Here is a 23,255-nt window from a genome sequence, read left to right as displayed (position 1 = left end):
AGAATCGTCTAATCCCGCATGTTTGCCGCCATGGCCTCGGCTCAAACCTTAGAGCGAGGTACCTCTCTCTCTTCCCCCTTCTCCATGTTTGAGTTTGAGTTTTTGTGCTGAGCTGAATGGTTTGTTTGCGGGGTAATTACTTGAAAATCTGATTGTTTGCACTTTGCAGCATAAGGAAATCTTAGTTCACTTTCTAAGAGTCTTGGGCTTCATGGGAACAATGACTACCCCATTCCTCGAGTAGCATCTAATTCTGATGGGGTTCATATACATCATATCTTGTTCTTCTCTGATAGTCTCAAGGTACTCCTCTTCTGCTTACATATTATATCTGTTGGTCCTTTATTTCAAAAAATTGGTGAAACACAAAATATGGGCGTTTATAATCTTATGAAAATTAAGTTCTTTGGGTTGTTTTCTAACTCAGTCAAAAAATATCAAAGTTCATGTCATTTATTTAATTGATTAGATGGCTTGTTAATATCTTGTCAAACTGAAGGTCTGTTATTTATTTTTGCAGTGCATTACATTTTCAGAATTTGAGATCACCTTATACTAGCAATAGAGCTCTTTAAACCATCTTATACAAATGATGACCAAAAACATACGTGAGTTGTTCTTATTCTGGTTCGTGTTCATTCTTTTAAAACCTTATTTGTATAGAACAAGAGCAGAAAATATATATCCTATTGTTTTGCAGAGTGGTAGAAACATTAAAAGATCCTTGTAATGGTTGGATTGCTTTATTGGTGATGTAAAAATATATTCCGTATAAGAAATTAACACAAATATATCAAAATTATCACAGTTGTATCATCACCAGAGGTAGGCAGTTAATGAGCACATTCAAAGTTTAATGGAATGGACTTCTATCATTGATGATTTGTTTGCAAAGCAAGTGCCAGAGTCAGTGTCATAGGAATGTACTCCTAGTTTATGGAATATAGAAGATTATGTGCTCCAGACATTAGTATCACTTCCTAGGCGTACATGATGCTCCCTCTTTGCAATGGTTAGACCTTAGGACCTGGAACCTTTAGTGGCCGGGGTAAATTAAATTCTACGGAGAGGATTCCATGCACCGTCGGGTCAGTTGCACCAGCAGTGTGCAAGTCACGTGCATTAACAGACGTTGCCATCCGTTGGTTAGTGAAGAAAACGGAAACGAAGAACAAAAAAACCAAAGTACAGTAAAAAGAAAATTTACCCCGACCAGTTGGCATGCACGTGGTTGTTGAGATCGGCCTTTGTTATGCCCGACCTTTCAATTTTTGTTTGCGGGGAAATTGCAGCTGGCAGAGACTGTTCACTGATCTTGATGCAGAACACAAGGGAAAGATCAACAAGAGAGAAGACAGAGAGCGGTTCTAGTCTCCGAAGGGTCCCTCCAAACAAGAAGAATTAGAAGAACACCGATTGTTGATAGTTCCTGAGGCGAAGACCAATTCTTTTCTGCGAAACCCTGGTTCCCAAATCAATACCGAATCCGGAGTTCTTCTTAGCATTCAGCCCACGGAGCTCAAATTCCCCTGTAAGTCGTTTGCTTTTGGGTTTATATTTGATTCGATTTGATTTTATCCAGTTGATTTCTTGAGAGTTGAATAAGATTTGACATACAACTTCCTTCTTTGAGTGGGTCTATTGATTGGATTAACTGATTGGGTTTTCTGAAGTTGTCATGAACTCATGATATTTAGAACCTTGCATACAAGAATCATTTTGTGCTTGCATGTTAGGTTTTAATCGAATTGAGTGTGTGCATTTGATTCTGGGTTGAGCTCCTTTAGTGAGCTACGATTGTGGAGATATCTCAGTTACCCTTCGACCTAAATCACCCACATTCAACAACTTCAAATTCTCTGTTTTATCAGAGCTCAAAAATGATGATATAGAGACACTAATCAGTCGATTATTAATTTATTTTCATGTTCAAGTACTTTGTCAAAATCCTGAGATAATGTCTCTATAACTGGCATTTTTTTTTTTTTTTGTTGGTGAATCTAATTTGGTATTATAATAATGCACTTGGACGACCAGATAAAAAGAAATTCATAGCTCGACATAAATCGTATATTCACTACTCAATTAATTTGTTTTCTCCTTATTTTCTCTGGTCATTGTACTCAAGTCCTTTGATGTTATCTTTGTATTATTACAGGTACCATGGTTCAACTTTGATAGCAGCAAGCCTTTCTGGGTATGATACATATTTTAGTGAAATTTCAGGAAAAGATCACCCTTCAGTTCATTAACTGTAAATTTCTTTTCACAGCCTCCCAGCTCTGCATCAAAAATTTGATCTTCCTGCTCCATTTGTATTGCACACTGATTGTCCCCATTATTGGCGCTATCACCAGCCAGGTCTTTTTACTTTTCACTGTTTTAATCTTTCAGATTCATATTTGACCAGTTCTATCAAACTTTATCTTGCTAATGGATATGACAGGTGAGTCGGAGGAGGAATTCTCAACCAGATTAGCCAATGATTTGGAGAATCTTATCCTCAAAGAAGGACCAGAGACTGTAAGTTATTCATAATATTCTCTTAAAGACTTGCACAGATAAAATCATTCTACAAGTGCAGAGAATACTTTGTGTGCCTGACACAGTTTATTACGTTCAGATTGCTGCGTTCATTGCCGAACCTGTCATAGGTGCAGGAGGTGTGATACCTCCCCCTGCAACTTATTTTGACAAGGTGAGCTTATAGTAATTAAGAAGCACGAAGTACCTGCAAACGTTTCATGCCCATATTGCCCACTTTTAAACTGGATAGGAATGAGACACTTCTTTGGTGTTCTGCACAATACTATTAAAAAATGCTTACATGGATAGGCTAATCATCAAAAGTATCCAGGTTATATTGATATGCTTACAAATAGGTGTCTGAGCTCAAATTTAATTTTTACTGCTACATGTTGTGTAAATTGTCATGGTTCCATATTATATGGTTCTGTATATAAAATCAAACTCACATGTTCCAGGAAATTCATTCATGTTATCACATTCTCTGCAACTTGCTATATAAACTCAAACTTCTCTTTTTAGTTATTTGATACTTCTTCGTATCCTTTTTTTCTAATTGCTTGCTTTTTAGATTGAAGCATTGTAAATACAACTGTAATGTTCAGACCATTTGACCCAGTAGTGTAACAAGTGACTGCTGATCTGGCTATCTATCCTTTGCTATAATTTGGTATAGATAATAGATTGACTCAAAATCAGCACGGAGAAAAATGTTTTGCTTGGACCAGACATCAATGCATTGGTCATCCTTTATTTTGGTTACTTAATCATCTGTCTCCCTTTGAAGTTTGTCTTTGGAGATACGTTTTTTGCTCTATTAACAGTGTTAAAATTTAAGAGAAAAAAACCTCCCTGAAATATTCCCATAGTGTCTTCGGGTCATAAATTTAGATGTTATCTATGTGTCAAGACTAGAGGGAAATTGGCTTCCATGTAAAAATGTCTTGCTATAGAATTTCGTGATGGTTTGCACTCATCTCTGGAAAACAGACATGCAGCCTCTGTTTGGAAAATGTTCAAGGCTTTCGGCATGCATTATGGTTGAAAATGTTTTTGAATCTGTGAAAAGATACACATGTTTTCAATTCCAAACACAATTTCGAGTTAAATTTTTGTGTGTTACCTACCTCTAAACAGCATCCTTAAGGCATTGGGTATTTTACATGCTGAAAGGAAGGTTAAGGTGTCAAACATATTAGATCCCTATAGGTGCCTTTTGATCATTTAAATCCTCTTTAGTGCAGAACTTATACCCTTAAAAATAGGGTCTTTGACCCATTAGAGTAGTCTGCATATGCTGAAACAACATAACTTGTTTTTAAGTAATGTAATTTGGAGCTTGATAAATCTCTAATCACACTTTGTTTTTGATATACTTAAATATTTCTATCATTATTAACTTGTATCAATCCTATTCTTATGCGTATTTATGTCCTAATATATGGGGATTGCAATGCGTCCCAATATCTAGTACTATTAGGCAATATGTTAAATCTCCAGTTTCTTGGTCTCTATTTGTGGCAACCTCATGAAGAACTGTAACTTTACTCGTCTAGTATTGAGCTTTTAATAACCTTTTTCCTGATATTTTACTACCATCCTTATGTTTTAATCTTTGTTTGAATAGATTGTTAGTTTCTTTACAGGCAATGGATAAAGTTTAAACGTTGTATTCATGCTACCTGAAGGACAACTTAAAAAGATTGGAGAAAGAGGTGAGAAACAGATTAGAAGCTAACTGCTCTTCAAGTAATATAGTGCAAGCATTTTCGTTGCTCATTGGTTATTCAAATGGTTACATATTCGGATATTCCAGGAAAGATGCCGAGGACTTGTGCAGGGAAAGGAGAAGACTGCTGGAGATTAAAAGGTGGCAGTTTGCATATATATCTTGATTGCTGGAAGACCCCACTCCCGTCCTGAATTTGTTTTTGCAGAAGTCTTAGTTTAATCACTATTTGTTAAAACCTTATTCCTTTCAAAAATAGATACAATGTCAGTTGTATAGTATAATAAAGTGAACTCATGCTATGGGTTTAAGATATGTAACAGGCCAATCAAGATCCAATGTGTTTTAAGTGTAGAAGTTGCAATTCAAAATACTCAGTATTTTGTCTTTCAAGGAGAGTTGCAGAAAATGGGATTCTGATGTTGTATTGTGTGAAATTGAAGTTCTAGTCATTGATAGAGTTCTTGTAAACTCCCAGTTTTTTTTTTTTTTTTTTGCCGTTCATTTTGCTTTTCTACGTGATCTAATGTGAAAAAAGTATGCCTATTTGCACTGTCCCTTGGGATGAGAAGATATTTACAGAAACCTTTTCAATTATAAACAACCGGATCTGAATGGTGAATACTTAAGTCCCTATACCTTTCATGACTCTCTGGAAACCGAAAATACCGTTCATCACTCTGTGAAGTGTCAATCATTTTGCTTTCCGCGTAAACTAACGTGAACAAAGTATGCCATATCAGTATGATAATTTTCCTCAGAGATGGAAAGTAGAGCATGTATGCCATACATAATATTTTGGGTAACTTGAACGAAACAGAAAAATGTGCTCTCTGCTTAACTTGAAGCCATACGGTAATTATACAAGCAAAAAAAATTATTGAATTCCTATTTGCACTTAACGTTTGGGATGAGAGATTTACAGAAACCTTTACAATACAAACCAGATCTAAATACTTGAGACCCTACATCACAATCTAGACTATTCTCACAAGTCAGTACCTTTCATGACTCCCTCTAGTAAAACGGAAATAGCCTCTCTGGTCTCCATCTGATAAACCGGAAACAACCGCATCTTTACACGTAATATGCACCTCCTCGGTGGAAGTCACTAGCTGACCACTGAGTGAGACTAGATTCCCGTGATCATGTCTAGCTACCCAAATACTTTAGTAACTGGTAATTAAGATCAATCACTAGTGGCATAAGACAAAAAGACCAAAACCTGCTGTAGGTTAAACCCAAAGTCTTAAACTCAAAAGAAAGCAATTTAGAATCATTTTGTCGAACACCTTGTGTGCATAACAATTCGATACTGAATAATATAACACCTGGTCTGAGTGAACTGATCCATGTCCCCCTATTGCCGCTCGAATGAAACTGTGTCCCGCCCACCAAATTCCCGGTGTGATGTACTGAATTCAAACATAATTGCAATCAATCTCAACCCAAGAGAATCAATAAGCACAAAGAAACATAGTAAAGCTCGTCACCGTACTTCTCCTTCTCCTCGCCGTCGACAGCTTGGTGCCCTTGATGCTATCGCGGAAGACCTTACGATGTCGTTTTGCTCCTCCCTTACCCAAAACCTTGCCTCCATTTCCACGCCCAGACATCAGTGCTCTGCTTCAATCTCAAAGATCTGGAATCAAAAACAAAATCGAAGAGTTAAAAGAGACGAAATTGGACTAGAATTTAATGATTTTAAACCTAACTGAGAAGAGATTGGGAAAGACTATAGAAAAAGAGAGAGAAACCAGATATTGGACAGGGTTGGGGGAGACCTCTAAGACAGACTCTCCTTTTCTTTTCTCCCCCGCTTTGTTTTGTAATTTAACTTAAATTTAGGGAGCGGGAGAACAAAATTCGTGGCGGGGGTTTTTGAGTTTTAATTCAATTTTTCGCGGCCTCAGAACGATGAGGATGAGAGCAAGTGGTGATGGAATGAAATATCTACAACATACTGCTAAAATTGGCTGTAAAATGAGAAAAATATATCATACTTATTTTTTGTTTTTCCTTCTCAAAACAATACTTTCATTTACAACATTAAAATTGTGTCAAATTTCTTGTAGTGTGATAAATATATATACAATCAAAAATTTCAAAAGAACGATTAAATTTCTACATTACTCATAATAGTGTACGGTCACGACAGCTCAAATATCGAATTTTTTAAAGTTATTTTAATGACAAGGTATTTTGGTAAAGATAAAATTAAGAACCAACCGCCTTGATTGAGGCCGGAATGAAGACATAAGGCCAATCTTTTTCACGTTGTGTATATTATATAAGATTGAATCTATCATTTTTCATTAATTGATTTCTTAAATTGCACGAAATTCTTAATGTACCTACTAAAATTGTCTAAGTTGTTTATTAGTTGTATAGAAATGTATACATGTCAAAATTAATTGATCAAGAAAAAGGAAAATGGTCAAATCAACTGTTGGATGTGATGACCGAGATATTACAGGCACATGGTAAAATTCTTAGCCATTGTCGTCATCTTTTCGATCTTGATCCACGTGGTCAACCAAATATACATGCATACCTCAAAAGTCACCCCCATCAACACATATGAAATTTGGAAAGTTGACCGTTGGATATGACCATTGGAATCTTTTATAGTTACTATAAAATTTTTAGCAAGATTCGTTTACGTGTCAACTTCGATCAATTTGGTCAACCTATGTTTTCTTTATAATCCTATATTTATTTATTAGATTCTTCAAAGGACAACACCTTCATGGGATATGAAACTTGGGAAATCATCCATTTGATGAGATGATTGGAATATTCTATGCTTTCTATCAAAAATTTAGATAATTTTGCCATAATTTCAACTTCGATCCACTTGGTCAACCAAAGTAACATTCATAATGGTGAACCGATGTCATATCGACCACAAACCATGCTAGTTTTTCCATATGGCGTATATAACTGCATGGTGCGTACTTGTTAAGGGTTGAAAACAAAAAATTTCAATTTCGAGTTGGCGGATCACAAGAAATAGTGATGTGTCTACTAGTGTTGTCTAATTTGTATATTGCATATAAAGTGATGTTGACCTTCCAAAAGTGAAGACACAGAGAAAAATGAATTTGGCTAAACCAACCGTTGGATGAGATGATTGGAATCGTGGTTGTTGTAAAAAAATTTAGTCAATTTTGTCTATGTTTTGACTTTCATCCACTTGGTTAACCATTGTTAACTTTAGGGTTTTTGTCAATTTACCCCATTTTTAGGGATTTTTTTCCCATAACCCCATTAAGTTTTTTTAATTCCTTCTTACCTAATACACTCTAAGGGAGTCTTCCCTAATACCCCATTAGGATTTTTTTGATTTTTTAATACTATTTTACCCCTCACCCCTTTGTTACTTAGAGAGAGAGAGAGAGAGAGAAACCATAAGAGACTTCGTCGGAGCCTGTCACCTGCTGCCGCCCACCGAACTTTCTAGAAAACCTCACCGGAAAGGTTTATTGCTCCAATAGACATCTATTGCCCCCCAATAGACGAATATTGTCCCAATAGTATGTTGCCCTCCAATAGACGTATATCAGCCATGTATTGCCCCCCAATAGACGTCTATTACCCCCAATAGACGTTTCGATTACCAAAATGGGAACTAATCTTATTAAAATTACACAAATAAAACTTTGATTAAAGATAAAAAACGAGGTGATTACATCAATTCAAAGCGTCTATTGCCCCCCAATAGACCTTTATTACTTTCTAATCTTTTCTACATAATATTATTGGTCAACAATAATGTTGAATGAATACTATATTAGCTAAAACTATATTTGAACAGATGCAATTCCTTGCCAAAAAACCCAAAACAAAAATACCTTTCAAGGAAAAAAAAACAAAACAAAACAAAAATAGAACAACAAATTCGTCTATAGTAAAGCCAAAGTTCATAGGGGACTTTCGTCGAACATGTGGTGGGCAGACTTGAAAGCCGCATTGTGGCAAAAACCAAATATTCAGCGTCCCTATATCAATCCATGTATAATGCAACCTAACAATTCACACACAAATTCCATTATCAAACAACCTCGATTTCAAAGAAGGAATAAGCAAAATGAACAGAGAGGGACGGACTAGCCGAAGTCATTGCCAAACGATGCCGTGTTGCTACCTTCAGAGGGGAAAAGGAACTGGAACTGATGATGACGAAAAAAGGCGATGGCGGCGAGCTTCATCTTCTGGCGGTGGAAGTCAGTGTTGACGAGGAGGTGGTAGTAGTCCATGGAGTTTCTCCACGGCCACCGACCGAGCCATTTGGCGTCGCCGGTGCTGCGGGAGGCCTTGAGAGCCTTGGCTTCGTCTGAGAAGTGGTGTATCAGGCGCAACAAGATAGTGTTCGCCGCCGCATTACGGAGGAGGAGGGAGGCGAGTAAGGGAAGGAGAAGGAGGAGAGATCGGTGAGCCGCCATGGCTACTCGGAGTGAGAGAGCTCAGAGCATGTAAGATCTAGAGAGAGAGAGAGAGAGAGAGAGAGAGAGAGAGAGAGAGAGAGAGAGAGAGAGAGAGAGAGAGAGAGAGAGAGAGAGAGAGAGAGAGAGAGGCAAACTTGGAGGGGAAGAAGACGGGAATTGAAGAAGACAGAGAGAGAGAGAATCGGCGTCCGCAGAGAGAGAAGACAGAGTGGCAGGGTTGTAAATCTTTAATTGGATTGAGGGTAAAATGGTTATTTTCTGTTAAATTGTGTATGTGGGAACAAAAATTTGTTGTTGTGGTAAGTGGGACAATTTTTGTTCATTTTGGTGCTTTGGGTCAAGAACCCTTAACTTTATAACCCTATGTTTATATATTAGATTCCTCAAAGGGCAACCCAATCGAGATAAATGAAATTGGAGAAATCAACCATTAGAGGAGACGATTTGAATACCTCATCCCTAGAGTAAAAAATACAACGACTTTCATATTTGTTTCAACTTCGATCTGCTTGGTCAACCGAAGTTACATTTATAACCATATAACTTTCAATTAGATTCTTCAAAATGAGTCCTCGAATTAGGAAAACCGATATTTGGATGCAATGATAAAGTAAATCAGCCATTGAATTGTGGTTTAATTGTGTACTCTTTCTAATTAGTTTGGTTTTCATCGTATTTTAAAATATAAAAGGTATTATGTAAAATAATTCTGATTTGACTGACAAACTCTTTTATCTTAAATATAGTTAAATATAGTCCTATTTAAATAAATTATATATATATATAATTAAATATAGTATAGATAAGCAACGTAGTTTATAAAAATAACAAACCACGAAGTTTTATTGAATACTACATGCTTGATAAAAAAGAATTAAAAAAAAAAAAAGTAGTTTATTAAAGCAAAGATTAGAAAATATATAAAAATAAAAAATAAAAGAAAACCTTAAGCTGGTTCGAACCCGTAGCTAGCCACTCATATGAATAGCATCTCAACCACTACGCTATGCATGGCTGGTGGTTTCACTCTCATCCATTATTATTCTTATATGAGTACACCAAAAACTAGTAATTAAAAAATTGGGAAACGCAGGTCGATCTGAAACCTCTTCTCCCTCACTGTATTAATCCGCCAAAAACCAGATCCGATTACCCTTTGCTTCAATACCAATTACCGATTACCCTCTGCTTCAAAACCCAATTACCGATTCACCACTATAAAACCAATTATTCTAGAATCATGAGAAAGCTGAGCCCGGAGGAAACAAAACGACGACGCAAAGGAGGAAAACAGAGGCCACGAGTCTGAGCTTCCACGCGCCAAAGAAGACGGGTCTGGTGGCGGCTTTACCTTTGGCTGAAGAGTAGAATCCGCCGTTATATCGGCGGAGGCTATGGCTCAGCCACGACTTCTTTGGGGTTGCCTCCATGCCCGACTTTTCCAGTTCCCACTTCTAGATTTCACCCTTGTTTAATTAGATAAATTGAGTTACCCATCTCTGTTTCTACCATGTTAACCGACTTTTTTTTTTGGGGTTTTAATTCTTAACGGCGTTAGTGTGAATGTTAGTGTCACATGAACGGTTGGATCAAATGAATGGTTGAGATTGCATTTTAACTGTCGGGTTACTTGCACCGTCGGTGCGTAGAATAATTTTCGTAAATTCTAAAGATCTTATATTTTGAAGAGGTTAAACATGACATAGATGAAAAAACAAATTAGGCACATTATCTCGGGTTGGCAATGCTTGAATTAAATATCATTCTGGTGATTAGCACAAGGATGCATTTGATGAACCAAGTGTTATTGGTCTGTGCTGAAAGTTACTGTGATGAGTGTTATTAGTTGAGCAATTAAGGAATGGTGCTTGAATTAATTATCATTGTGGTGATTAGCATAAGGATGCATTTGATGAACCAAATGTTATTGGTCTGTGCTGAAAGTTACTGTGATGAGTGTTATTGGTTGAGCAATTAAGGAATGGTGTTATGAGCTTGCTGTGGAGTATGAAGGAAAGCATGATAACGATAAAACGTGCAGACTACATTGCTATACAAGTTTGGACCCAGAGGATACCATTATCAAATCCTTCGCACACATGCTTAGCTTGGCAAAGGAGGTCCAGATTGCTTATCACATAAAAAGGCTGACTTTGCAGATGGAGCAAGTGTAATTTGTGTTCCACTTGGTCCTCTACAAGGCCTGATAATCTTTCAAGGCAAATAGGATTTGTTTTCAAGAGACAGTTGCTTGTTTGATAATTTATTTGCTATGTTTTACAATGTTCTCACTGGTGTAACTATATATTTCTAATTTTTACATGTGCTTTGCTAAGACAGGCTATTCTTGCCCAAATGTAACAGATATATGCTATTATTGTTGTCAAATTCAATCAATGGAACATAAGGCCTCAATTGTCAATGTAATTCATTTGTGATCTACAAGCTTTTATCTTTTAACATTGCAAAAAGGAAACTCATGTATGCTTCCTAATATGAAGCAAACTCTAAATGAAAATAATCAAACACAAGCTAAGTAGCAGTAGAAAATTACAATCCCACAAACTTAGTGGTTTCTAGTTACTACACTACTGCAAGTTTATTTGGAAAGGCATGCATGATCATAGTTTTCCATTCAGTAGCCATGCCAGGATGCTACGTCAAAAATGCTGCATCAAAGCAAGCAGATTCTTCTCAACCAGTCCTACTTGGTCGGATGTAGCATTTTGCATCAAAGCAAGCTGAGAATGTTGTCAAGCAGTCTTCAGTTCCAGCAACCTAAAGTCCATCAATAACTACTTAACTAGCTTAGTTAATGAGTTAACTAAACTGTCTTATCTAGGATTAAACCACTGATGAAATTGTACATGGTCTGTGCCAAGTTGGGAATGTACATAGTATGTTTGCGTTGGGAATGTACTCATGGGATAGGCTGCCCAAGTATTCTCTGCAACCAGAAGAAACACAGCTTAATATACTTGTCTGGTTTATCAGAAGCATAATGAATCAACATATATCTGTATTAGTGAAATTAGCATATTGACAAGATGATCTTTTCACTTTTTTGTTTTCTTCTTTCTTCTCTATAATATATCAGCTACAATTATAAAATGTAAACCCTCCAAGTAAGTTGATGTATTATATACCACATCAGAGTATATGGTACTAATGGTAGTGTAGAAAAACTGTATTATATGACATGAAAAATGGTCATCCTCAATTCCTCGATGTATATGTGCCTAGACTGTCACACAAATAATATACACAAAATACCAAAAATATTTTGCCATTGTTGGAATGCCAATGAAAGTTAAACACAATAGCTAGAAACATTTGAAAGCAAATTCTTCAAAAGCACGAGCAAATACAATGAAATAAGTTAAACACAGTAGCTAGAACAAACCTTCTCGCTGGCCAGGAACTCTTGTTGCAGCTCCAACAAATCCTCAACATGACATTCCACCGTTGAGGACTATGGTCCGCATACAAAATTCAATTCCATCTCCCGACACCAATACATCTGTACTTGTTTCATGATTCTCCTCTGCAATACTGAAGAATACTATAGTTAGACCTCCAACATATTCACCACAAGAAATAGATTAACACTTGAATATGAAGACGCTCTCAAGTACAACGAAAATACACTCGACAATCTCATTGTTTTTAAACACAGTGTCAACGGCAAACCAATGATTTGTCTTTTGTAACTACTTGTAGAGAAGCAGGCTTTAATGGAGGTAACCAGCAACTTAACCGAGCAAACACCAGGTTTCTATTTACATATAGATCACATTGAAGTGCAGAGAAAATCAATTGCAAATTAGGAAGATATGGAACCCAATGAAATAACCTGGAGAGAACAATCACCTCATAATCCCAGAGAGCGGCTGGTGTTGAACTCTAGATTTTGGCACTTAACAACTCGTTAAAACTTAACCCATATCGAACTATAAGAGGGAAATCCCATGGGCGATGGGGACTAAAGAATTGGAGGTTGAAGGTGAGAGGACTGGTGATGGGAGGAGAAATGAAATGAATCTGATAGCTAAGTGGGTTAGCTGAATGGAATTGGAGGGAAGTTGGAAATTTAGGATTTCCATATGAGAGGGAAGTGAAACTGCACAAGCGGGAAACTTTAAATTTTCTGGGCCGATGAAGGCTCCGGTTGAGAACTTGAAATGTTGAGTTGAATTCCGCTTCACTCTTGCAGAGTTGAGAGCCTTTGTTTTATGTTTACAAGGGATAAGACTCTCGAAAACAAACTCATGTCAAATTAAATTTATAATAACTCTATATCCAGTTTGATAAAATGGAATGGTTTGCAAAATTTAAATTCTATGTCTATATTATAAATCTAAATCTTCAATTGGTTAAAAAATTGATACTTGACAAGACAACTGGAACTAAGGTCTTTTGTAACTACTTGACGAGACAACTGTAACTACTTTTGCTAAATCATTTTTTTTTTTTAAATAAAGGGCGGGTGCGGTTGCCCTCACGCCTTGATTAAAGAAACTGTCGAATACAAGGGGGGGGACGTTGAGCCTAAACCCCTGATTACAATAGGCATCTAGAGTATATCCCGAAACAACATCAGGAATCTCTACAGAAGACATGTATTCTAACAAGCACTAACTAGCAAAGAGTGCACGAATGACTACTCTATTTGCTTTGACATAGCGGTGACATAACGGAAAGATAACTCAATATGTAACCCGATTATATCGTAGCATAATTACTATAATCCCAGCTTTCCTACTATGTTGCCGCCGGAGAATACATCCGACGACACTTAGCTTCACCCTACCACTAGGCGGTAGCGACCATTTGACGAAACAAGGAACTCGCCGCCTACCCAGAGCAGACAAGGCACTTTGAGTGCAGACACAGGCCCACCGCCTGACTAGCCCTACACAACTACTGTAGGAACTTATTACTCGCAAAGAGCGCAAACAAACTAAATAACATAAATAAAAAACAACATTAAAGAAATAAATAAACCTTAATGGACCTAGGATGAAGATGAATCCCCAGGCCCAAAAATCACTAGCCCTAGGACAGGCCCACAATCGGATTAGGGCAAAGAGGGCCCAGTTACTGGATCCAGCCCAAAACAATTGCTGCAACACCACCACTACCTTCTCAGATCCCAGATCGGCGCTCCGCTGTAGCTCTCGGACCCCGGCCACCGTCGAACAAACGCCGCCGACAGAGAACTAGCAGCTGCCCTCCTCAACCAACACAGCCCCAACACTCGAGTGCCCAAATCCCTGATGACGAGAAACACCAGAAATTGGACACCCACTGTCGTCCTCCCCAACCCCTACTGCGAGATCCGAAAGTCTGACCGACGCCCCACAGCCGGACACCCTCTGCTGCCGCGCAACCCCTCCCCGTGCAGTCACCGCCATAAACCGAAATCCAACAAGCTTGGACCAACTCCGCCTCGTGCTCCGATCACCAGGCCAAATCCCTGAGCCCATATCCCGTCCGACCGCAACTGACGTACTCCGGCCAGGACAGAGGCCTGTGCCAACGCCGCAGCGCAGCCGGACGAGAACAAGAGAAGACGGCGACAAGCTTTTCCTCGAACCCTAGCGCGTGGAGACTGTTCTTAGAAAGAACCCCCTTTGGCAGAGAGATGACTATTTTGTAAATTTGAAAATCTTTATTTCAACTATTATGACAATAAAATTCAACATTCACATGAAAGATTGCAATCGTTTACGCATGTCAGCTTAAATTCTCAAAACATACGGTCAAGTAGCTCAGTCATAGGGGTAAAAACAACGCATTCACTTAGCCTGAAACGGCGCAAAATGAGCCTTATTTGTATCAAAATATTCTTAGTACAACGCAATAATACTTGCTTGAGTTCAAAAATTGTAATAAATAGCTAGACTGTCGGAAAAATTCTCCAAAAATTCTCACGAACTTAGCGCATCGTGCAGTTTTTCATCAAGTCCAAAAATTAATGGCATATCGCAAATATAGGGTTGACCGTTTTGACCTATGTCGAAACAACGACAAACCTGGTTAATTTTTACATAGTATCTAAGACTGTGGTAAATACATAGGTACTGTCAAATTTATCGATTTCCAATTTCAATTTTTGAATCATACAAAATCCTTTTATGCCTACTAATGTGGCGTAACTTGTTTATTAGACATATGAAAGTATTCCTTCCATAACCAACAAGGTGGACAAAATTGAATTTATCAAAGTCAATCATTGGATGTTATCATGATAAGAAGAAATGGTTATGGTCAAAATTTTAGCTATTTTTTTCATCGTTTGGGTCTTGATCTACTAGGTCAACCCTAAACCCTAAATACCACATAAAAGTAATATGCTCATAACCCTTCATTAACAACCTTTTTTTCTCAATCTGTTAGCTCTCCCACTCTCTTGGGTTTGAGATATATCAACCAATGTAAAAATTTTGGGAGTTTTATGTCCTCATGGTTCAGCTCCCCTTAAGGAAGTATAAGTATATAAAAAGTTGACTGCTTTGTTTGATGTCGAAATAAAGGCGGATCGGGTTAAGTTTTTTACACGGTACCTATTAATACTCTACAAATATATGGGTGATGTCAAATTCAAGTTTCAATTTTTTGGACCACGCAAATTCTTTACATGTCTACTAATATGGTCTAACTTGTTTATTAGTTGCATAAAAAATATACATTCCATAAGCAACAAGGCGGAGGAAATAGATTTTATCAAAATTGATCGTTGGATGTTATCATGATAAGAAGAAATGGTTATGGTCAAAATTTCAATTAATTTTGTCGTCGTTTGAGTCTCGATCTACTAGGTCAATCAGAAACTTTAAATACAACATAAAACTAATATGCTCATAATCGTTCATTCGAAACTTCATTTTTCATTCTGTCAGCTCTCACACGCTCATGGGTATAACCTATATCAGCTAATGTAAAAGTTTTGTGAAGTTTATCTCCTCGTGGTTCAGCTCCCCTTAGGGAAGTATAAGTGTGTAAATGGTTGACCGCTTTGTTTCATGTCGAAATGATGGTAGATCGGGTTAATTTTTTTACACAGTCCCTATTAATACACTATAAATAGATGGGTGATATCAAATTTATAGATTTCCAATTTTAATTTTTTGGATCGCACAAAATCCTTATATGTCTACTAATGTGGTTTAACTTGTTTATTAGTTGTATAAAAAAATATACCTTCCATGAACAACAAGCTGAAGAAATAGATTTTATCAAAATTGTCCGTTGGATGTTATGATGATAAGAATAAATGGATATGGTCAAAATTTCAGCTGATTTTGTTGTCGTTTGGATCACAATCTACCAGGTCAACCCTAAATAACACATAAAATTAATATGCTCATAACCGCTCATTCGCAACTTCTTTTTTCGATCTGTCAGCTCTCACACTCTCGTGGGTATGAGCTATATCAACTAATGTAAACATTTCGGGAGGTTTATATCCTTGCGGTTCAGCTCCCTTTAGAGTAGTATAAGTGTATAAAGGGTTGACTGCTTTGTTTGATGTCGAAATGACGATGGATCAAGTTAATTTTTTTACACAATTCCTATTAATACTCCATAAATAGATGGGTATTGTCAAATTTATCGATTTTCAATTTTAATTTTTTGGATCGTACAAAATCCTCATATGCCTAATAATGTTGTCTAACTTGTTTATTAGTTATATAAAACAAATATACCTTCGATAAACAACAAGGTGGAGGAAATAGATTTTACCAAAATCGACCGTTGGATGTTATCATGATAAGAAAAAATGGTTATGGTCAAAATTTCAGCTATTTTTGTCATCGTTTGAGTCTCGATCTATTAGGTCACCCCTAAACCCTAAATACCACATAAAACTAATATGAACCGCTCATTCACAACTTCTTTTTTGGACATGTCAGCTCTCACACTCTTGTGGGTATGAGATATATCAACCAATGTAAAAATTTTGGGAAGCTTATCTCCTAGTGGTTTAGCTCCCCTAAGGGAAGTATAAGTGTATATATAAATGACTGACTGCTTTGTTTGATGTCGAAATGTCGGCAGATCGGGTTAATTTTTTTTACACAATACCTACTAATACACTATAAATAGATGAGTAATATCAAATTTATCGATTTCTTGTTTCAATTCCCAGTTTCTAATCTCTGGTAGATGTGGCGTAAAGGGGGGTTGTATACGGGTGAATACATTAGCTATTTAAAAGTCCTATAATGGGGGTTCGATTTCAAAACACATAATCAAGAAAATCAATGAGAAAAAAAGGGAAAATCAGATTTGTAGTGAAATTGTGTCTTTGTTTGAGATCAATCCTTACTTCGTTGAATACCGTCCACATGGCCCATTGCAATATTGCACAGATTGCTCAAAACCGTGCTTTTCTTTTCTTCTTCTTCTTCTTATTTTTTTTTAAATTTGATTTAATTTTATTGTATGTTGAAGTAAGATGATAAATTAATAATAGTGTGGACCAAGCATCAGTTGTTAAGGGAAGGTTGGGTTTGGGTAGAAACGTCTTCTCTTTCTGGTTGGTCTGGGGTTGAAATGGAAGTCTAAAATATGATCCTCTTCTATGACTTTCCCTAGTATATTTGGGTCCTGAAGAGTGACGACTGACCAACCTTCTCTTCTCTTCTCTATGGTTTTCAATTTGGTTTGTATATTTCAACGCATGCCGGCCTTTGCACCCTTATTTTTCTTGTTCTTGCACAAGACACTCAAACATGGAACTTGTCACAGAAGTTTGGCATAGCTTTTGACAATTTTTCTTTGCTCGCTCTTTTAACAAGCTTCAACTTAGTCCAGATCCATAAATATTTCTGAGCAAGGAGATAGATTACTCGCAAATTGCGACTAACCTCATCAGACATGTTTAGCGATCAAAACCGAGCGTATATTAAGTTCACTGTCAAGGGGTCATATGTGCCAACTGATTCTGTGCAGTGTGCATGAGAATCAGACAACAAGAATGGTTCAGCCCTATCTATCTGTTTATATGTAGCTGTGCAACTCCAATTCCCTATATAATGAATGAATGATACAACATAAGAGAAGTCCTCTGGAACTAGTATGCTTGCAATCAGACAATTAATCCCACAGAACACGGACGTTTTGCCAAAAAGTATTTGTCTCAATGTCTCCTCTATCCATCACTCTGTTTAGTTTCTATCTATGATGGTGCAACTCATTCTTCCACAGCTAGATTAGATATTATACGAACCTCATCATAGTCACTAATTCATTTTCGGAAAACCCAGAATGAGAAGATGCTTTATTGCGGATCAGTCATTGACATGTGGATTAAGGTAATTTCTCATGTCACCCTGTCAAACCTCCCTCTCCCTCTCCCTCTCCCTCATACATTGTGTGCAAACTTTACCAGCCCAAGGAACTGGACGCAAACACCGAGTATTTTAATTTTCCCCTCAAAAAATAGTACATGTAAGGAAGAAAAGCATACAATTTTACACACTTTTCTCATCTAATGTATCTTATCAGATAATGTATGAAGAAAGTTTGGGTTTTCTGGGTTCTGAGAGAAAGAACAGAGTGAGCAAAACAGAGCCCTCTTCTTCTGCTCTCTCTGTTTTTTCAGTCTGTGTGGAGGAAAAGACGGTCAGAAGAAGACCAAAAAAGGGAAACATGACCCAACCAAAAAAGGAAAGCAACAACCCAGTTCAAAATTCAAACTCCAAAGGAAAAGATACTCATCAACATAAGACGCAGCGAGATGATCGAAGGGTCTCTGGAAGGACCTCATATTCATCTGCAACCTCCACTTAACAATTCACAAGAACACCTCTCATATTCGAATTGATAGAATCCTTCATTCCTTCTGAATCAAAATACCTAAAGACTAACCAATTTTCATAAGCAAAATACCCAAATTGACAAAAGTAAAAAAAAAAAAAAAACACTCTAATCCAGATCGATCCCCTAAACTATTCAACCAAAGTCCAAACCCATTATTGCATTAACACCCAAACTCACAAATTCAACATCTTTGTACTCCAATTTCAATTATGATTCAATACCCAATTCTATCAATCATAGATAGAAGCAAACTTAAGATCTTCACCTCCATACGGCGGAGATAGGTGTAAATATTTGCAGCATAAGCAAATAAGCACCACAAAGCTGAGGTTCTTCATCGTCACGCGCTGCCTTCACAGCCTTCTTTTCTCCCTTTTTTGTTTCCAATTCGGGTTTCTGCGGAAATCTTGCTTTGGCTCAGGGAACTGCCAATTGTTCATACTTCAACCTTTCTGGTTTGCCATTGATGATTTGATGGGTAGCAAAACAGTTTCCGTTTACCCCCTCCATCTGTTTCTACCTCTCAACCTCGGTCCCACTTTTTTTTTTCACAAACTCACACTCACGTTCACGACAAGCTCAAACTAACGGGAAAGAGACGGTCATCGTTGCTCGGGACCCACTCAGCCACAGATCAACGGTAGATGGGTCCAGGCTGACATCCACCCCGGGTGGATAGTAGAATTTTCGAACATTTACTGAATTACTGATAGCATTAAAGAACTCTATCTGCCTGTTCCCTATTGAGTGTGAATGGTTATTCTAACATTTCACGGTTTTCACCACCAGTGACTTTGTATCTTTATTATGTGGTCTGGTGCGAGTCTCAGAGCAGAATTTTCGTCAAACGAATGACCAATTTCTGATCAATGTAGGTGCGCCAATCATCCATCGATGCTGCATCGTCCCTCCTAGACTGCACTCAACGGTCTTAAGAGGTATGACTAAGAATGTACCCTTTTTAAGTTTCTCTTTGCTTACCTAGGAGTCAAGTGAGATTGAAGAGATGATTTATAATTGGGCTTTAACTCAGGCATGTTCACAGAATTCAAAATTGGGTTCTGATTTGGGTCATAGGAAACAGAAAGAATGCTCTTTTTGAGCTTTCTATCTGATTGCTCATAAAGTGAGAGAACAGGAAGAGAAGTGCAAATTGGGTGTGAATATTTGGGCTTTCGAAAACTAGAGAAATCAAGTCAGGGAAGTTATGTGCAAGAAAATTGGAGAGAGATTTTGTTTAATACATTGATTGTGGGAAATAGTATGATCACTAGAAAAGTTGCCCGCGCTTTCCTGCGGGTTTGTTTTCTTCTTAAATTCTATGAGTGATAAAGTAGCAAATATAATTAACAAAATATCGGTTTATTTTCATGCTAGATATGTAATGTAACTGAAGCCGTTTTTATTTTACAGATTGCAAAAACTGGTGTTCTAACCAGACTTGTGTACATACAAATTTCAAAATAGTCAAAAATTACAAATTTAGTACTATACTTGGCTAACTAATGTGAGTAAAACTGAAGCACAATAATTTAGATCAGCACAGAGATTGAATAGGTAGCTCAATTTTCATAGTTCTGGAAGTACACCTACAACATCCAAGGCATAAACTTTCCTGCAAATGCAAATCATGATCATTGCATGGGTTTGATATTGAAGGTAAAGTATGGTTCTTCAGTGTGGCATTGAAGTAAAAACATTGACAGTAAGAGGCTAAATGACTGAACAGTCACATTTGATGAAGGGGTTGTAATCGCCATTGTCGAATGCGGTGGAGTCACTGGCAGCTCCACTACATGGGTCTCGAGTTATATTCCATTGCTTCATATTGGCCTCAATACTCCACTGCCCAAAGATTAAATTCAAAGCTTTCACTATACCATCAAATTGTAAGGAATTAATATGTCATTTACATAAACAAATGGGTTTCTTTTTCCTGAATTTGGGAAACATATATGTGCCCTAATGATTTAGTAACTGAATAGGTTGAATACCTAAAATTAACTTTCTTTGTATAACAGGTATCAAAATTCAACCTTGCAGATGAGCCATTTGCAAGTGCTGCATAACCAATGGAACTCCAACATCTTCTGTGACAATCAAATTTGACGTTCTCATAGTGGTTCAATTCAAAAAGGGTCAAAACAGCAAACAAAATTAAAAATTGACACCTGCATCTAATTATCAAAATGCATGCCGAAACTTTAGAGGATTATTAAATACCTAGCTTCTTGAATTTTGACTGCTTGCATTATAATATACACTCATTGTAGCCCTTACACTTTTCATTAATACATTAAAAGCTTGCTTGCATTATAAGATATATTCATGTAACGACTCCAGTACATTAAAATAAAAAACACTTCACTTTATAATGCCATATTTCTATATTCTATAAGCCTAAATCACCATCCAATTGACTTAATGTGATAAATCAACATTTATCTGCTAAGGAGCTTCTGAATACAAAATATCCAAAGTTTCTAAGAATACAAACCCTATAGTGGTATGAAGCTGGTTGTGAAGGAGCCATTAGAGAATCGTAAAGCAGGCAACTCTTTCCAACACCTGAATTTAGGTAATAGTGTTGGTATTCAAAAACCAAAAGCTTCACAGATGAGAATAAGCGTACAAAAAAAAAATGGAAGTACTTAATTCCTGATACTTCACAATTACACCAAAACCAAACTTCGTATCATTCTTATCCATCTCCGATAATTTTCATAATGAAGCCTCTCATAGCACTAAACCTCCTTTGATGCCAAAACCATGACCTCTCATGCTCATACTTGATCTATATATGCCTTTTCCTGAAACACAAATACTAAATGCTCATAGTATAGTATACCCTGGCCAACTCTCTTGTTTCTCAGGATACAGGGTGAGTCATACATTACTCATTGCGAGCTTCATAATGGGGCAAAACCCAGATCAAAAAGTCTATGCACAATTGTACTTAAGCTACAGTTTGGACTCATATACTCAACAACCATACCCAAAATCTTCAGAAATTCAGATCAGAAATAGGAAATAGTTAATGTTAATATTACTTCTTTGCTCCATTTTTTTGCATTTTCTCATCCTAGTTGTTGTTGTTGTTGTTTTTTTTTTTTTTTTAGGTTCTTCCACCAAAATAGATAGATATGTGAAGTACTACATATATATACCAATATTTCTTATCATAAGCTAGTTACTATATATGAATGTTGAGGAAAGTCACTGCTCATGAGTGATACAATTTGAATATTGATTACAAATGTGTGCAAAAAGGATGCACAGAAGGTACCTTCAACCAATAGCTATAACCCTTGAGTTTAAGCTCACCAGCAAACTGAACTTCATTGTTCCTATGTCTTCACTGCAGTAAATTAAACCAATCAAAGCAATTAACAAAGAACACTTATAACCAGACATAACTACAATAAGCAGAAGCTGCAAAAGAGTGATAAACAAATAAAGGAATTACCCTAGTGAAGTTTGGAATTACACTTAACAAAAACCTGGTTGTGCCCTGTAAAATAAACATTAAAAATTACAATTTTTATAAATAAAATTAGAGGGGGGAGAAAAGAAGAAGAGTGATTGAGAAAGAGGGAGTACATTTTTCAGCGCAGTGCATACAGAGACTTTCAATTATCAAATTCCAATCATCCCAACTCAAAACTCAATAATATTTGCAGTACAGTCTGCTAATCCTGAACATGTTCACCATCGTTTGCATTTTTCCATTCTTCCACCTTACCATCCGCCCATTGTTGTTCAAATTGAGTTTCAACCTGCCACAAAACCACCATAATTTAAATATTTTGAAATCCATGCCTAGCATTTGAAGAAAGTGATTCATTTAGTTACATATAAACCCTTGCTGAAATAAAGATCAACCTAAACCTACAGCTTCAATCAAGGTTGGTGAAATAAAGCAATATACTATTTGCTTATGGGATTCAAAAAGCTAGCTTCTTTATCATAATAATAGCCCAAAAAATGTAAAGACATTAGCTCTAAATCAAAATTAGCTTCAGCATGTTTTAAAAGTATATATACCTAAAACAATCCAATTCATTATTCAGCAATACTCAAACGAAGAAATTCAACAATGTTATGAATATCAAAGAAAGCAAGAAAGATGGGCAAGTAGCAACCATTGTTTCCAGTCCAAACCTCTCCCTAATAATGTCAAACAACTTGATTTTCAGAGAATAGCCCTTACATCCACATATAGAAACTCAAATCCAAATTCGCTGTGCAAAATTGGAAAATCGATCAGAGCATTTGAAGACGTGAAAAAAAAAATACCAATTAAACCGAAAAATTGATAAGAAGAAACCCAAAAAAAAAAAAGAAAAAAAAAAACAGGAATGGAAAACCAACTAACCAGATAAGTTTTCAGCTTCCTCAAATCAAAATCCAATCACCGAGATTTGTCAGATCAGTCTGGAGACGAAGAGGAGAGTTAATAACGATACTAAAAATGATTAAAGAAGAAAGAAGGAAACCGCAAAAGTCAATCACAAAACAGCAATCATGTCCCTCACAATCTATAATATGAGAACCGAACCAATAGGAAATCATAAACAGCAAAGCTTTTGATTATTGTAAGCTACAAAACTGGTAAAGTTCATCGATTTTCATAGTCACTTGCTATCTAGCTATCCTTTACCTCAGTCACGGTGGCTTCTTCCCCATTGGCTTCTTCCAATCATTTTCAATTAACTAACTGGAGC

At 36.8% G+C, this 23,255-nt stretch overlaps 1 protein-coding gene and 2 long non-coding RNA genes across 8 annotated transcripts; 1 reads left to right on the top strand and 2 right to left on the bottom strand.

Annotated features, from left to right (window-relative positions):
- Positions 1–43: 43 nt before the first annotated feature.
- On the top strand, positions 44–4,726 carry LOC112177245 (gamma aminobutyrate transaminase 3, chloroplastic-like). Of its 5 annotated transcripts, none has more exons than XR_005804950.1 (10): positions 44–58; positions 170–303; positions 521–608; positions 809–1,531; positions 2,159–2,197; positions 2,273–2,361; positions 2,447–2,523; positions 2,624–2,698; positions 4,173–4,241; positions 4,343–4,726. XR_005804950.1 is itself a non-coding variant. In XM_040512886.1 (4 exons), the coding sequence occupies exons 1-4, from the start codon at positions 2,434–2,436 to the stop codon at positions 4,391–4,393; spliced, it is 243 nt and encodes an 80-aa protein (XP_040368820.1). In that variant the 5' UTR covers positions 2,419–2,433; the 3' UTR covers positions 4,394–4,726. The 5 variants fall into 5 exon arrangements, 1 of the variants encoding a protein (XP_040368820.1); XR_005804978.1 differs by adding an exon at positions 3,210–3,268 and having other exon boundaries at positions 521–1,531; XR_002927325.2 differs by having other exon boundaries at positions 521–1,531.
- Positions 4,727–5,068: 342 nt separating this feature from the next.
- Positions 5,069–6,186, bottom strand: LOC112177236. Of its 2 annotated transcripts, none has more exons than XR_002927323.2 (3): positions 6,013–6,186; positions 5,754–5,897; positions 5,069–5,670 (listed from the first exon to the last, which is right to left on the bottom strand). It is a non-coding gene; the product is annotated as an uncharacterized LOC112177236 (long non-coding RNA). The 2 variants fall into 2 exon arrangements; XR_002927324.2 differs by having other exon boundaries at positions 6,040–6,186.
- A 4,715-nt stretch (positions 6,187–10,901) lies between these two features.
- On the bottom strand, positions 10,902–12,931 carry LOC112177226. The gene is made up of 3 exons (XR_002927320.2): positions 12,574–12,931; positions 12,107–12,255; positions 10,902–11,650 (listed from the first exon to the last, which is right to left on the bottom strand). It is a non-coding gene; the product is annotated as an uncharacterized LOC112177226 (long non-coding RNA).
- Positions 12,932–23,255: the final 10,324 nt, after the last annotated feature.

Source organism: Rosa chinensis, chromosome 1 (genome assembly GCF_002994745.2).
Source record: "Rosa chinensis cultivar Old Blush chromosome 1, RchiOBHm-V2, whole genome shotgun sequence".
Taxonomy (NCBI): domain Eukaryota; kingdom Viridiplantae; phylum Streptophyta; class Magnoliopsida; order Rosales; family Rosaceae; genus Rosa; species Rosa chinensis.
The sequence above is the reverse complement of the archived record's forward strand: the minus strand, read 5'-3'. Positions and strand labels throughout refer to the sequence as shown.